The sequence below is a fragment of the Protopterus annectens genome, chromosome 15.part0, assembly GCF_019279795.1.
Source record: "Protopterus annectens isolate FY-2018-M chromosome 15.part0, PAN1.0, whole genome shotgun sequence".
Classification (NCBI taxonomy): Eukaryota; Metazoa; Chordata; order Ceratodontiformes; family Protopteridae; genus Protopterus; species Protopterus annectens.
This window is the reverse complement of record NC_056749.1, coordinates 677,157,441-677,174,106: the sequence shown is the minus strand read 5'-3', so window position 1 is coordinate 677,174,106 and position 16,666 is coordinate 677,157,441. Positions and strand designations below refer to the sequence as shown.

At 35.1% G+C, this 16,666-nt stretch overlaps 1 protein-coding gene across 1 annotated transcript in view; it reads right to left on the bottom strand.

The window, feature by feature from the left end:
- Positions 1-11,538: 11,538 nt before the first annotated feature.
- The window catches only part of MCF2 (MCF.2 cell line derived transforming sequence), a 1,891,050-nt gene continuing 1,885,922 nt past the window's right edge, over positions 11,539-16,666 (bottom strand). Inside the window, exon 30 of the mRNA XM_044057533.1 lies at positions 11,539-12,750. Coding sequence (XP_043913468.1) covers positions 12,713-12,750 — 38 coding nt within the window. The 3' untranslated portion in view covers positions 11,539-12,712. The remainder of the gene's footprint in view (positions 12,751-16,666) is intronic.

Below are 16,666 nucleotides of genomic sequence, written 5' to 3'. Positions count from 1 at the left end.
AAAATTTAGAACCATAAATATACCGACGATGAATAGTTCGTTGCTTAAATAAGGCACAAAACCGACAGCGAGGTACATCGTGGTCAAGGCCTAGGCAAGGAATACAGTATGAATGAAAATCTTTATGAGGTATTTGCTTTCCACAAGAAATACAATTATTGACTTTTAGACATCGGTTTAGAGCAGGAAAAATTTTTCCCAACGGGGTACCTTAGCTTAGTTGAAGACTTTGGTTCTGAAACTCGAAAACGAAAATTTCAGGAGTCGGACGACCGGCACTTGCGAACTGCTTCTTCTTCAAGCACCGCGTGGCAAGAAAGACTGATATAATGGCATCGGCTGTGTGCTTTATACCCCTGACTACCTGACATCATGAAAGATGAGGCAGCAACCGATGCTGGACCCAAGACTTTGATAATCAGGCCGACTGAGGGCTACTGCAAGCAGATAACCCAAATGTGATGACTGCAACTGTGAAACACGAAGAACATCCAATGTTTTCATATTATGTCTAATTTAGTGTGATTATTTTAACTGTATGTTTGCTTTTTCTTGTATTATTTTTAAAGACTGTAAAGTTATAGTTCTTAAAATGTTGAAAATGGGCTCCTATTCATTCAGACTCTCCCAGTAATCATATGGCAATAAATGAAATATTTTATACCAGTGAAGAAGCAACATGCAAACAGGTGGGTGACGGGATTCACATTACTGACTTTCAGTCATTATATAAATTTAGATTAAGAGTAGAATTGACTGCTGATTTGGCTTTAGGAGTCTTGCATTTCTTAGCAACATGTTTTTTTTTGTTTTGTTTTGTTTTTTTTTGGTGGAGATATTATAGTAGAACATCTCAAAGAGACAATAAATAGATCTTTCTTCTCTGTATCTCTGCTAACTAGGATATGGTGATTATCACATAGTAGAACAGTACCTGTGCTGTCAGTGATCAAAATGTACCCATTATAACTACGGAAATCACTGGAAATAATTTAAGAGTCGAAGTGATACTGCCTGTACAGTCACAAAAACAATGAATAGAAAATCATATGCCCTTAAAGGCTTAAGCAGTTTGCATTGTCATAACAATATTTTTAATAATGATCATATGTCATTATTACAACTTCAAAATTACAAACAATGGAATGTAAATTTAACTATGCTGACAGTGCAACAGTAGGAAAGTGAACTATAAAACATGACTATTATTATACAGAAGATTTTATGCTACTTCTAGAACCAGAGTAAGAAAGTTTTTTTCCATGTTCTACTGGTGAGGAATCTATATGTAGCAGCAGCTGATCTAAGATAGGATATGTGGCTTCTGGTACCAGCATCACTAAAACCTCTGTTGTTTCTGTAAAGTGGGCACATCTATCACATATCCATTAACAGAAGGAAACAGTAGCAGTTCTTGTAAAATTTTATATTTCAGCACTTAGATCCATAATATGTAAAACACATATTCATAGTTTAGACAAATATATACAGTAAGTACATGAACACCATGTAAACATTAGAACATTAGCCTGAGGGTTCAATTTTAAAGCATCAAGCAAAGACACTATATTTCAATTAAAGTCACTTTTTAAACCAAGCTCTTAGGATTACTGCTAAAAAAAATAAATAAAATGTTGTATTCTGTTATACTTAGCTTGCCCTTCATGTGATAAACTCTGAGAAAGATACAGCAAGTGACATGCACAGCTATATTAAATCCTTCTACAAAAAATTTAAACTGGAATATGATAAAAGTACATGGTACCCAACAGCCCACACAGAGCACTTAACAGAGTAAGAGTTCAGTTTTTACTTAAAGCAGCCAATATTAATTTATTAGCATGAAATTACTGTAAGTGATTTATTGTATATACTCCTCAGACAACCTGTTCATCTTATATTGTCTTTAATCAATTTCCCAGCAATATGCCACTCAGTAACGTAGGCAGGTACAGTCTAAAACAGAAAAGTGAACAGTGGCAATATGGGGGGTACCATTATAACCTTTTTTTCCCAGTATGCATCAAGCTGTCACATGAAAAATATGCATTTAAGTAAAATATGTTTCTGTGCAGCAAGCAGCAAATGTCAGCAAACTTGAGACCAATTCAATATAAAATGAGGAATTTTGTTAATTTATAAGCAGGGTTTGTTCTGAAATAATTAAGTAGCAGCCAAAAAGGAACATAAAACCCATATAATACACAGCAGTTTATTCAAGTCATGGAAAAAGTAATTAATTTAACAAATATTTTCCCATAGCTAAAGGATTTTCTTCCACGGTACTAACTTACATCTGTACAGAAGGCTATTTTGCCACAATGAGCCATAGAAAAACATGACTTGTGTTCTTTTAGATGTAGTAGCACAACAAATGCCCAGCTCTGTGCAAAAAAAAAAAAAAACATGCTGGTGATAATGGGCTATCTGTGAAATTGTTTTGTTTTATTTTTTAATACTATATTCTTTTTTTTATATTTTTGATTTAAAATAGTTCATCTAGTTCCTCCACCGAAGGTTTCAGACTTGTTGTAGTAGATATAATTGTTGTTGGAGAATGCATTTTACATCCAATATACAAGTTACAGGTATATAATGATTTAATGTCTATACATACACTCTCAGAACCATTGACAGACATACAGTACTATACATAGTACTATATATACTATATATAGAACACACACACACACACAAATTTCAGCCACTTTTGCTCACAGAATCATCCATCCACAATTCCTGTTACTTAAAAAAAAAACAAGGTAATAAGACTCTCTTTCCCACCTTCCTCTCCCACTCCCTTTACTGTCCCCTGGTTTTGGATTTTGCCAGTATTGCTGCACTGTGCATTCACTTCTTGGTAAAGAAACAGTCAACACTGCCAGTATTTAAAGGTTTTATACCTCTATGTTGACTGCCTGTTGCAGTCAGAGCTCTCTGTCTCCCTTGTGTGTTAATCTCTCCCTCAGTGGCTTTTACATATGTAAATGTACGCACACATACACGCATGCGCGTGCATACAGACAGAAACACACACACACACACACACACACACACTTTCCTTTCTTTCTTTCTTTTTTTCCTTAATTCACACTTTATGCTCACTAAACACAAACAACTGTTTACAGATACAGCAAAAAATGGTTGCCTTTTTTAATGTCTAAACTATGTGGCATCTTAATATACTGCCAATATGTAGCAAACATGTTTTTGAGCAAACAGTACCTGTACATTAACACCCTACTGGACAATGTTCATTTTCCAGTCAGGCTGGCAATGTACAGGTCACCCATTCTATCATAAAGGAATAATATACAAGTGTAATCCACATTGAGATTTTATAAACAATTAAGGATGTACCACTTTGTAAAGCATAAGACACAAAAACGTGTTTATAAATTAGTGGCTACCATATCATATGCTATGTCTCCTAATTACTGGAAGAACATATTCTTTTTGCAGCAAACTTATACATTAAAAAATATATATATATTTCATTTTTGGCCAAAATGACTGGCAGTTGTGGTAACTGGAAACACTTTTTAGTATCACATAAAAAAGGAAATGCATATTACTGGTAATGCAACATGCATTAAGCACCCTGCAGGAGCTAGAAGTCTAAATACAAAAAAATGCTGCTAGCTTATTCATGGGACTGCAGAAGTGTGTGTGTGTGTGTGTGTGTGTGTGTGTGTGTGTGTGTGTGTATATATATATACTGTCACAGCCTGCTAATGGAGGAAGAGAACACAGCTGTTATAATTCTGTAATTTCATAATCATGGAACATGATCAAATAATAAACACAGTGTCAGCAATCTGATGATGTTGCTTTAATTTCTATATTACAGTTGCTGCACATATTAGTGCTGTTAGGAGAAGGTAGCTGACTGCAGTCTGTAGCAGTGATACAGACATTAAAAAGAGCACATTTATGAGGATTTTTTTAGTTTAAATCTCAACATTTTTATCACAGATCATCTAACACTATGAAATTAAGGTAAAGCACCATAATATACCTTACAAAACTTTTTTTAGAAAACTTAGTGGAGTTTTAAGTTAATCTATTTTTAAGCATTATTTGAGAAATATTTTAATGGATTATTTATGCTTTGTTGACTGTGATTGTCCCTCTGTCTTTGTCATTGGTCTCCTTTCACTGGAGACCCATGGTAGTATTCATATGGACCAGAGGACATGAAGGAATTTCCCTTAGTCTTTTTGATCTATGCTATGCAAAGTTTTACATTCACCTGAGCTACCTGGAGCCTCAGTTTAACTTCTCGTCTGAAGGATGGCACACTAGGAATGCAATACTGCCATTATACTATACTGCAGTATCAGTAAAAGAAAAACTAGCCTAAGAACCTGGTGTAAGAATAGAATCCACATATGTCTGATCTTCTGGCAGCAAAGGTGAGTTGGCTATCTGTTGAGTGACTGACACTGGCATTACAATAAATGCAAAAGTCAGAGTCCTTTAGATGGTCAGAAAGATAATACACTTATATTAATGGAGGTTCAGGTGATGCTAATCTGACTATAAGGACATGCAGTTGATAGCAACCAAGGCAAAGACAGAGTAGTCAAAAGAACACAAGTGTCACTGTAAAACAATGAACACTTAGAAGGGTAGGTCATGACCATGTCTGATGCATTTTTAGAAGGAGTAAGCTATTTAGAAGGGACAGATTAAACATTAAAAACTGAATCCAATCTCACCACTCCCAGCTCTCTGAAATGAATATGCATGTTTGCCTTACTGCAAGACAACACTAATGGGTAAGTATGGTTTTCAGTTATGCAGAGGATTTCTCTTTGCACAGTGGTTGACTTAACATATCTAAGAAAGGGAAAAAAAACACCAACATAGTGGAATAGGGGGGGGGGGGCTGTCCTAGTTTAAAAAAAAAAAATTAGGTCCATCATCATCTGTGAATTCAGTGTTTTTTTTTTTTTTTTTGACGAGTTTAAATCATTATGTGTAGAGCCAAATAGCTGTGCATTGATTGATCATACGAGATTCATGTTACTGCAACCACTCTGGAATGTAAACATCTCATACACTATGAATCGTTGAGTCATCATATGCATCCCATTTACTGCCCATTAATACATTTCCCCTATTTAAATCAGTATGTTTAGTGCCATAGCCATCAAAAATATGATCAAATCTATTGTATATTGTAACCTACTAAAGGATTCCCTACAGGAAGTTGATATAAAACATTTTTCATGGCTAGTTCATTTACATTTAAAGTCTAATCCCTTTATGACAGCATATAGATAGATATAAGAAGATGGTCAAAACTTAATTTAAATGGCATACATGAGTCTAATTTAAATTAACTACTTGCCAAGGCTTCTTTCCAAATTGTTACTATTTTATAAGGATTGGCTCGTATATCAAAGTCGAGGTCAGTGTAAGCATGGACACTACAAAGTCCTAAATGCACTGTGCTGAAATTGCCTCTAGCAAAAGTAAGTCTGATAATCCCTGATTTGTACATATATATCATAATCTAGCAACTGTTAAAGACAGCAAGTTTGATATATTATATTCCCTTTGTTTCAATGTGTGTGGGAGACCACTGGTAAAAGGCTGAGAAGGAATTCCAGATGAATTAACAATCAGATCCAGGTACTTTGTCTTTATTAATCATGTGTATCCATTTTCTACTATTTTTACCTATTAAAAGTCTGGTACATTTTAGAGGAAGTGAGCTCTAGAGAGCAAGATAAAAGATGAGACCAGCATTTAACCGCAGCCACTGAAAGTTAACCATCATTTAAGATCGGACATTTACTGATAGATAGTTTAACAGCTTGGTAAAGCCCCATGTGTAGGACTATAGAGTACAGGATTAGAATTTGGTTTACACTTTGGTTGCAATGCTAAGAATTCCTCCACAATTCTCCACTGGCTGATTCCACTAGACTGTTGAAAAAAGAGTAACGGTAACACTGTCATCCATAACAGATATAGATTGGAAAGAAAAAGGATATTCATAGGTACACTATGCCATTCACCATGTCCTTGCCCACATCTGTACAGCCAAATACTAGGACAATACCTTCAAAGAGGCATTTGTCAAGGTGTGGTTAAAATTACTATCGAGGATAGAATCAATATGTCCTACTACATGGATTATAAACAGACTAGCAGGAGACTTGTATTTTAAGAAAGTAAATGTGAGGAGAAGGGCACTTTTCTAAGTCCCAGCATTCTTAGATATCAGAAAGTGGGTGGGATCTTAGTGCATGTTTTCTGTGAACTTAATCTGATTGCACAAGTGCAGTCAAAAACCAATAGCAGGCAGAGACCATGACTTAATTGCTTGAACAAAATTAAAAGAACCAACCGGGTGTTGGGTAACCTCACTTGGATCAGGAGCTCCAAACCTTCTGCTCATCTTATACAACAGAATAAATAGTTAAAGTTAAACATAAGGTTGCAGAAGGCATCCAACTGGCATTTTGTAAAGAGTGTGGATTTGTACATTTTGTTATAAGTATGTTCTAAGTGTCTGTGGTTACTACTACACATAATAGAAAGAGACAGGCATTACACTGTCTATAAGTGATATATCTCTCCATGGTGAAGCAACTTTAGAGTGAAAATAAAAATGTTTATGGGATGCTGGGGAGTTTCCCCCTCATGAAGAGAGCAGGATGACTTCTCTCCCTTCAAAAACCCTTATATTTTTTGCTGTACATGCTCAAATTGAGCATATTAAGAATGTACATTTTACAAATGTGTACACTCAAACTGTGTCTTAGAAGTCCTTGTGATGGGGTAAGTGTGATATGAGTTTTTGGGTCGTGAGAATGCACAGTGGATTTTAATCTGAGTGGTTCTGTATGACATGGTCAAATCTTTGAGGCTGAGTTTATATACATCATAAATACTGGTTTAAATATGTGGTGGGGAGGTTATTTTGAACATGAAGTAGGCCAGAAAGGCTGCTTGCATGGTGTTATATAAACATTGCTGTTCACTGTAAATGGACTAGATTAAATAAAATATAATGAGTGATACCAATAACCAGAATCAAGGTGACCTGTAAATCATTTGGACAAACTGGACAGTACCAATCCATTAACTTCTTCCACTAATTCTGATTTCTAACTTTTATATTATGACATTTTATTAAACACATTCTGTTATGCATGCAGCAGACGTATCTAACCTAACAGGACCCCTGATTTGTTGTGTCTATGTAGTTGATTATAACTTATGTGGAATTTTATGTTCATATCATATCTTGAATGAACATGTTCAGTACAACTTATTAACATGATGTTGGTAAAAAGTCTTATTGAAATCAGCACTTAATTGAGCTCAGCGTTCTTTAAGAGTTCCATCAGTCATTTTCATACAAAAGACAGACCATTTTTAAGAAAATAGCTTGGCATATATTTTTGTATGAAAACTGTAACAATAAGAAAGTGGTCTAAAACAGTGTGAGTTGGTAAAAAATTGTATTTTTGATAATGTCATCATCCTCTGTTTTTAATACTGGAAAACTAAGAAATACTTCATGTATTAAAAATAATGAATGTCACGTATAAACTGCTCACAGGTATAAAACATTATTGCAGTGAAACTAATGACATTTATTTTCCTGTATGTATATTAATAGTTCCCCCCACCTCTGTTTGTGTGAATAAACCTATATATATATATATATATATATATATATATATATATATATATATATATATATATATATATATATATATATATATATATATATATATATATATATATATATATATGGCTCTAGGAGTAATTACCGATGACATGTTTCAATGAAACTGATACTGTCGAGCACACTTTTGCTGAAAAAGCACTTTCGGGTAAGTCTGCTATAAAATAAAAAAAAAAAACAAAGACAAGATTTTAAAGAAAAGTAACAGTAATCAGGTTCATGCATGGGGGCAAGCCAAGTGGGGCCAAGTGTGCTCCCCACACACCTCTACTTTTATATTCACACTCTGAAATCGCACTACAGTGGGGAAAACGGAATATTCCCTTATACCCACTGTGCAACGATCTCAGCAAAAGCCATTTTCTCATGTTTTTTCTTCTTTTTTAGCTCAGTTTTGCAAAAGCATTTTTGGGAAAGTGTGCTCGCCTGTTTCAGTTCTGTTGAAATGTGTAGGCGATCATTAGTCCTAGACCTATATATATATATATATATATATATATATATATATATATATATATATATATATATACACACACACACACACACACACACACACACACACACACACACACATGGATTCACTTCTGTATCTCAAATTTCCAAAACATCGAATTTCATATGATTGATGCTTTGGAATCTCGACATTCCAAAATAAATAAAAAAAAAAACAACTTTCTCAATGTTTTTGCAGGGGGACAAGGCCCCCTGCACCCCCCACACCTCCACTACTTAAATATACCAAGTCCAAGATCACACTACAGTGAGGAAAAGGGAAATCTCCTGTTTCACGCTGTATGAAGATCTCCGTTCAAAATTTCGAAGTTCTAAAACTTCGATCATATGTTCCTGACCATATGAAATTCAAAGTTTTAGGATTTTGGGATTCCGACAGGAACCCATATATATATATATATATATATATATATATATATATATATATATATATATATATAAAATGTATACACACACTATATATATATATATATATATATATATATATATATAGATATATATATATATATATATAGATATATAAAATGTATACACACACACACACACACACACACATATATATATATATATATATATATATATATATATATATATATATATGTATGTATGTGTGTAAACAAGTTTATATAAATATATTTATTTCTAGACTGCTGTGTTACTCTTCATGCAATATATCCAGGTTTAAAGAATTTTTCACTTTCTCCATATAGTTATTTGGGGTCTATGTTGGTTCACTGAAGTCTAATTACAGCAAATGGCTGCTTATCAAACCACAATCACAGAATTCCAATTCATCAAACGTTCACATCAGTGAACATTTTTCCCAGGGAAGGAAATGAATTGGCCAACATATGGAAATTTGCCCTTTTTCCCATTGTAGTGCGATCTTGGAGTTAGTATATATAAGTAGGTAGTGTGGGGGGGTGTAGCCTTCCACATTGAGGGTGTGGTGGGCATAGCTCCCCCACTTTGGTGGGTTTGATGTACTGCGGTGTGTGTGTGTGTGTGTGTGTGTGTGTGTGTGTGTGTGTTAGTTGGTCTGTTGGCCAAGTCATTTCTTTCCCTGGAAAAATGTTTACTGATGTGAACATTCAAGGAACAGCCATTTGGTGATTTTGGTTTGAAGAACAGCCATTCGCTGTAATTTGACTTTGACAGACTGATATAGATCCAGTTACTTGATCTCTTCCTTATACTGATTTTTGATGTATATAATTCATTCATGTAGTTATGAATATTTTATGCATTTAAATTTTTATGAAACATTTTTATCAATAATTTTCTTGGCTGGTTAGGGGTAATATGTTTAAATAAAAGCCGTTGAAATGAAGCTATGCATGATTCCTGAGTCTATGGCTCTTTCTGAAGCAAAATTTAGAACAACATTGTATGATAATAAAACCTTCTTTCATCCTAAGGCATGTTTGAAGCTTATAGAACTGAAGGAAATAACTCTTCTGGAATGTAGTTTCTCAAGACAGTGAACTGAATGGGGACATGGCGCCCTTAAAATGACTAAGTAGCATTGGGTTTCCCTGCATACAAGTTAAAAAAGGATGTGAAATATTAAACCGGTGTGTTATGCCTTTATACAGAAGTCTTATAAAGACATACTGGTTGGGAGGTTGTATTCATACTGACTATAAGAAATCTGGACAGGGCACTGGGGAACTAACTCTACTGTTTTTTCTGTAAGTGCCCTGTGATTTTTCATATCCACCTATGCTAATACAAGTCAGGTAGATAGGACCTTGGTTTAATGTCTCATTCAAAGGATGACACACTCAGGAGTGCAGCACCCACATTGTTACACTGCAGCGTCAGTACTGGAAAATTAATCTAACTGCCTGGTATGGAAATAGAACCCACAGCCTTCTGGACTTTCAGTACCAGTGTGCTATCTTTTTAATCGCATGCGTGCACGTGCATGCACAAAGTTTTAGCAATTTATAAATGCTTAAAGCTGGAGTTTCCATAGGTATTTAGTGCTGTACCTTATATTACCTGTTGTTCTACCTTCTGTAATAGCACTCCCAATGAAATTGGTACTCATAAACAAGGAACATACAGAAAATGTACGACGACTTGGAAAAAGAAAAATGTAACTTTTTTATTTTAAATTAAAAATATATAAAACAAATTAAAAGCAAATAAATAAATATAAATGGAAGAACTGCAGCCTTGTAACCCATTAACACAATCTACACCTAGAGTTATACTGTCTGAAACTGAGGGACTTAATTATATGTACAGACAGGCTTCAGCAAAATGTCCTACTATTTCCAGATAAAATGAAACACTGCAATAAAGAACACTGCACATCCTTACTGTTCTTACAGGCCTGTTCCTGGCTGCAAGAGGGTTAAACTATAGGTAGGAATCTGTATCCTATGGCTGTCTCGTACCTGGAAAGGTGAGGAACGGCAGATTATGCAAACTGAAATGGGTGGCTAAGCTCATGATATAATTGGAAATTTGTCAGGGAGAGCACTGTCTGCTTCATACAGTGAGGAACGAGGGGGAAAACTAGATGATGGCTTCTACAGATCCCACTGCCACACTTAACAGATATGCTGACCAAAAGTCCACAGAATAAATTTATCATGGGCTAATGTGTACCATGTTTTAAACAAGGCTCAATAAACACAAATTTGAAGTATCAGCATATAGGAATAAGGAAACAATTGCAAGTGTGATCTAGATTATACACATCATGCCCACTAGAAGACTGGAAAAAATAAAACATCTGCAAAAATATACCTGTTTTACTGCTACAACAGAAAATTACAGGTGGAAGAGACCTCAGGCTTTATCAAACCACCCTTAAGACTTCACTCAAAAGATGTAAACTTTTCAATCATATAAACGAGGGACTTTCAACTGGAAGCAAAGTCCAGCAATATTCTGATTGTTCCCTTTCATAGAACAGGCAGAATCAATATTTTTTTTTACTTACACATAGGTGCCCTTTGACTAAATGATGCATGAAGAAATTCCTTTTCCTCCTCTTCTACCACTGTCAATGGGTATTCAAAGAACACTTTCACTTAAATTCAAGTGCACTAGTACAACAGGGAACAGGCTGCACTTTCTATATGATACGCTTCTAAAACAGATGTTACTTAAATATTTGTGTAGATGAGTAATCGCACAACAGATCCACCACAAAAGTGGACATATTCAGGAATCTGCTTGCTGTACATACATTCTGTATTTTATATTTATTTGTTTATTTTCTCTTATTGCCTTAATGAATAAATGTTGCAAATAATCTGTTAGTTCAATTATATAGTCTGATTAAATAAAATAAATAATAATAAATAAATAAAATTTTATTTGTAATAGCTGGGTGAGGTTGTCAGCTCCATTTGGTAATATAAACTGCTATAATAAATGTACTAAATACTATATAATTTGATTAACCAACACCAAAGAAACATGATGTACTGCAATTCTTTCTCTCAAATGTTCTGGACTGGGCTGACAGATAATTCATATCCACAGTAACACAATTATAACCTTATTAAGGTTAAACACTTAGTGCAAAATTTAGCAATGAAACTGCAATTGTCTATGGCACAATATACATTATATATGTACAGTTTTTGTAAACTTCCACACTTAATAGGTGAAACACAAATACCTCTAAAGACATAAACCACTGAAATTCAGCATATGCTGAATTTTCCTTTCTTTCAGTTCTGCTCTAATGGGTAGTATATCAAGCTATCCATCCATGCTTCCTTCCAGTTTTTCAACAACTTGTCCTAGGGAGCATCATGGTGGCTGGAAGTTCGGCAGGGCTAATCACACTTTTTGATAAAACTCTCAAAATATTGGAACAGCTATTGCAGGGTCATCCAATGTACCACTGCCTCCATGTGCATACATCCACAATTCATGTCTTTTGCATGACACAAAAGCTGATTTATTTGCACTTTGACAGCAAAGAACTTTAAATAAATAAACTGCATCCACTTCTTCGGTATCAGCTTGTTCAAACAACATATTTACACATTTGCATCTTTTTAACAGCATTTAGTTTCACCAGCAGTATGATCTGAAGGAACATACAAGTTGCAAATGGAAAAGAGGTAATGTGCCCATATCACAGATGAAGGAAGAATGTCAGCTAGAAGTGACTGTTAAAAGTTAAAATGGACTGCCACTTTTCTGCACGCCAGTGTAGGAAACATCTTTGAAATGAAGCTGAAGATCACAACTGTATGCACCGTAACAACAGTGCACTTTCCAGCACAAAATGGAGATACCCTGTAGCAGGCGTAGCATCAGTTCCACAAAAAAGAAAATATTTTCTTTAAGAAATGCAGACCTCAGAAAGTTGGTAATTTTATGAACAGTGTGACTGCACGAAATTTCCTTGAATGTCTATTTGTTGGGAATATTTCCCTTCAAAAACTTTTGCATGCATCCATCATGTGTTCATGGCAGAGCACCTTCACATTACTTGCAGATCCAGCCTCACGTTTACGAACTGAATTTCCGTTCCGTAGGTGGCCCAGAATCTTAAAAAGGAAAAAAAAACATTGATATTACATAGTTAATATATACATTCACTGAAAGCATATATGTTATTGTCTTTCAAGGATTAGGATAAAGGTAGCTAAGGATGTATATGTCAAGGAAGTATGTCAACTGTTGCGTACAATGTATAAACAGTTATTGTTTCTATAGAAGTGAATTGCACAACATGAAAATTGTTTGTCATTTCACAATAATTTGCTATCCAGAATTACCTTCTTTATGAATCTGAGCACTTACTTTAGATACATTTAGCATTGAAAATGCATAAGAAACAGGTAATCAAATTGCATTTCATATAGTCAGGGGGTTTTAACCATTTCCTGGCACACACACATTAATAAATCTACTGTAACTGCAGAGAACTGTATAATTTATAGAAAGATATTTCATCTCATCTTGAATTAATTAATTCTTCTGGCACAGGTTTACAGCTACATTATGGTGGAGACTTCAGAAGTATTTTAGGTTTTTTTAATTAAAATACACCGATATTTCATCTAAGCAAACTTATGCCAGTCTAGAAGTGCTCCAGAGTCAGAGTAACTACTGCTATGGATTAATCTATTTAATTATGCAATTTAAAGAAAGTAAATGTTTGTCTAGGGTTTAAAAAATGCAGCCTAACTTTAAAATTAGGTAGTCTAATTTCTGTCTTAGGAATAACTACATATTGAATTACATAAACTAAACACATCAAAAACAGCACCATAATATTATATATAAAGCTCATTAGAAAATTATAAGAGAGAAATCTGAAAATCTGGAGATATAAATAATGGGTATTGAGAACAGTTGAATAATGCAATGTAGATCAATAACTATGATGTAGTGCAATTAATTAATTTGGGCTGTTGATAAGCAACACATTAAAGAGCATTTGCTCATGTCAGCAAGATCAGAGTTCCATTGCATCTACAATTATATAGTTAATCTTAACTTAGACCTACTTATATTAGATAAGAAAGAATTTAACTTGTTGGCCATTGATAAATTAAAAAAATATATACAGATCAATTTAATTCTCCTTACTGAAACATCCCATTCTTGAAGTAGAACAACACAAAGAAAATACCAACACCAGAAGTGGATGTATAAATATATAGTGTACGACTCTCTAGGACAAGGCAAGACTGAGGAAGACCTTGTTGTCGAACTTGGTCTCTGCCATATCCTAGGGTGCACTAATACAGATTTTATATGTTGATTTCTGGAGCTTATATTTTATTTGATCTACATAGCTAAAGTGAACCCTGTGTGTCCTGCGATGCTATTCTAGCTGCTCTTCCATATGGTCACCCTTCAACATGCTGCTTGAGAAAGTGCACAACCACCACTTAGCTGCAGGGTTATTTAGGCTATTTAGAAACATAACAATATTAAACAAGCAATCACAGGGACCATAATTGGTCTAGTCACACATGTTTGAGAAGAAACACTTAAAAATGTGTGCCTCCATATTCAAGCACATAATATTGCCCACCTCCAAAGTACAGCAGGGATGTACATGACAGTCTTACTGTAAACTTATGTCTACCCACCCCAGTCACCAAGTCTAGTATTAAAGGTAGTCAAAGCAGTACTCTGACATGTAGTGGTAACTTATTCTACTGGTTAGGAGTACATAGAGTTAGAAACCAGTATGTCCGGTGAGTCTTGCTTATTTGTGGGTGTGGATTTAGACCTCTAGTGTAAGAGTTTGCAGAACTACTGGTTTTGCAAAAAAAATAGGAGGTCAAATAGGATTGTGTCTTTCAAGGCTTGAAAAGCAAAATGTAAGTCATCTGCAAGCTGCCAGGTATAGAGTTGTGCTAATCTATTGGGATATCTGAAGGATTTAAGGCTTTTAATTTTCTTGTAAGGTATGTTTGGGACCTTTCTAGTTGAGCGATATGCTTTGATTTATACTTATCAAAAGGGACCACTATATTCAATGATGGCTCTGATAAGGGAAGAGTGCAGTGGCAGCTTGACTTCTTTGGATCTTGAAGATATTCCCTTGTAAATGGTCCTGATGCAAGGAATTCCTTACTCTAATTACTGATAATGATCAAATGAAAGATAATTGTCTACATAAGTACGTATGTCTCTTATTACCACATCTGTCTGATAAAGAGTACCATTTAAAACATATGAGCTGGGAGCGGCTTTTTTACCTAATGCTACCATGTTTCACTTTTTTTTCATTTACCTTCTGTCCAAATTCAATACACCAGGTATGTGCATATTTCATCCCTTACTTGAGCTGTTTAGTATCAGTGGATGAAAAGATAACAGCCTCCAGCTTGAAGTCTTTAGCAAACTTGCTCAAGTATACTTCTGGGATACGGGAGTAGATATCTGAAACTTAAATGACAAACAAGAGACAACACAGAGATGATCCCTGTCGTACCCTACAATTTTATGTTCACAGAGGGTGCAAACAGCTTTCACAATCTGTGATCTGTCAGATAGTCAATTTGCAATTCAGCAGTAACACATTGGTTAACCTTCAGTTTGTTTACTTTTTTTTATCAATACCAGCATGGGGAATAGTTTCAAAAGTCTTGGCCAGAGCAGGATAAGCAGTGAGCACTGACTGACTACTGTCCATACTCTCTGTAATTTTTTTAAAGAAACTGATGAAGTTCAGGAGATAGGACCTACCTATCGTAAAATCAAAATGACTGTGGCCTACTTCAGTTAAGTTGTGAGGCTAGTGGACCTATAATTAACTAAAAATGTAGAGAGGTCACCTTTTGGTAGGGTATTCACAGTGACTGCTCTCCAGGTATCAGGCACACACCCCGTGGACAGGTTGACATTTTGACGTGTAAGTACACACTGAAAAGTGCATACCTCACACCAATGAGAATGTAGCCTGGTATGTTGTCTGGTCCCATGGAGGTATTATTTTAAGTCTTTGACAGAGATTTTAAAACTTGTTCTGATGTGATTTCAGAGGAAACTAAATTTCCTGAGCTAATGGGGGCAACAATGTAAGCAGTTAGGGTAAAGTTAACACTGAACATGTCTTCTAATAAATTGGCTATATCTTTGGAATATTCCATAATTTCCTGACACAACTGAAGAAAGATATGAAGTTTCCTTTGGTCATGTGTAGCAACCTAAGGCTTATAATCTGCTTTACATTTTCTAATAGCAGGTTCATAGGTAAGTATTAGGCTAGCTGCCCTCGTGGGCAATTTTAAAATCCAGTTTGCTCTGTGGGCATTCCAGTTGCTGCATGTGTGTGGATATCTGGATAGATACATGCCAAAGGGTGCGTTATACTCAATGACTGACAATGAGGGATGAGTAAAGGGGACAATGACATCCCTAGATCTAGACACAACCTCTTTGTTTAAAAGCTGTACAATATAGGAATTAGATGACCTCCCAAAGGATACAATAATGCATTTTTTTTGCATTTAGTTTCAGCCCTTGATTTTCACATCAGTTATTTATTTCGGACAAACCTTCCTATGAGATGTCCAAGTCATTTGGGGGTTCAACAACTGCTCCTAGCTTGCAATCATTTGCAAACTTAGTCAGCCACAGCCATTTAATATTGGCTTTTCCTTCAGAAAAGTAGATGCCAAACAGGGGAAGTCCCAGTAGGGAACCCTGGGGAACACCAATGGTGGCTGGTCTCTTTGTGGAGGTTAACTTCCCTATTTTGACTTCCTGCATCCTTTTGGTGAGCATGTTGGCAATCCAGCAGGTGACCTAGAGGTTTATTCATAGTTTATTTAGCTTTTCTACTATAAACCCCTGTGGTGAAACCAAAATATAAGCAGGCTCATGAATAAAAGAAAAACCACACTGCACTTAAAAATAAGTTTAGGTCTCATAATGTCAAAAATGCTCTCTGCTAAACTTAACGGGAACTCCAGAACATGGTCAAATCAACCATAGCCA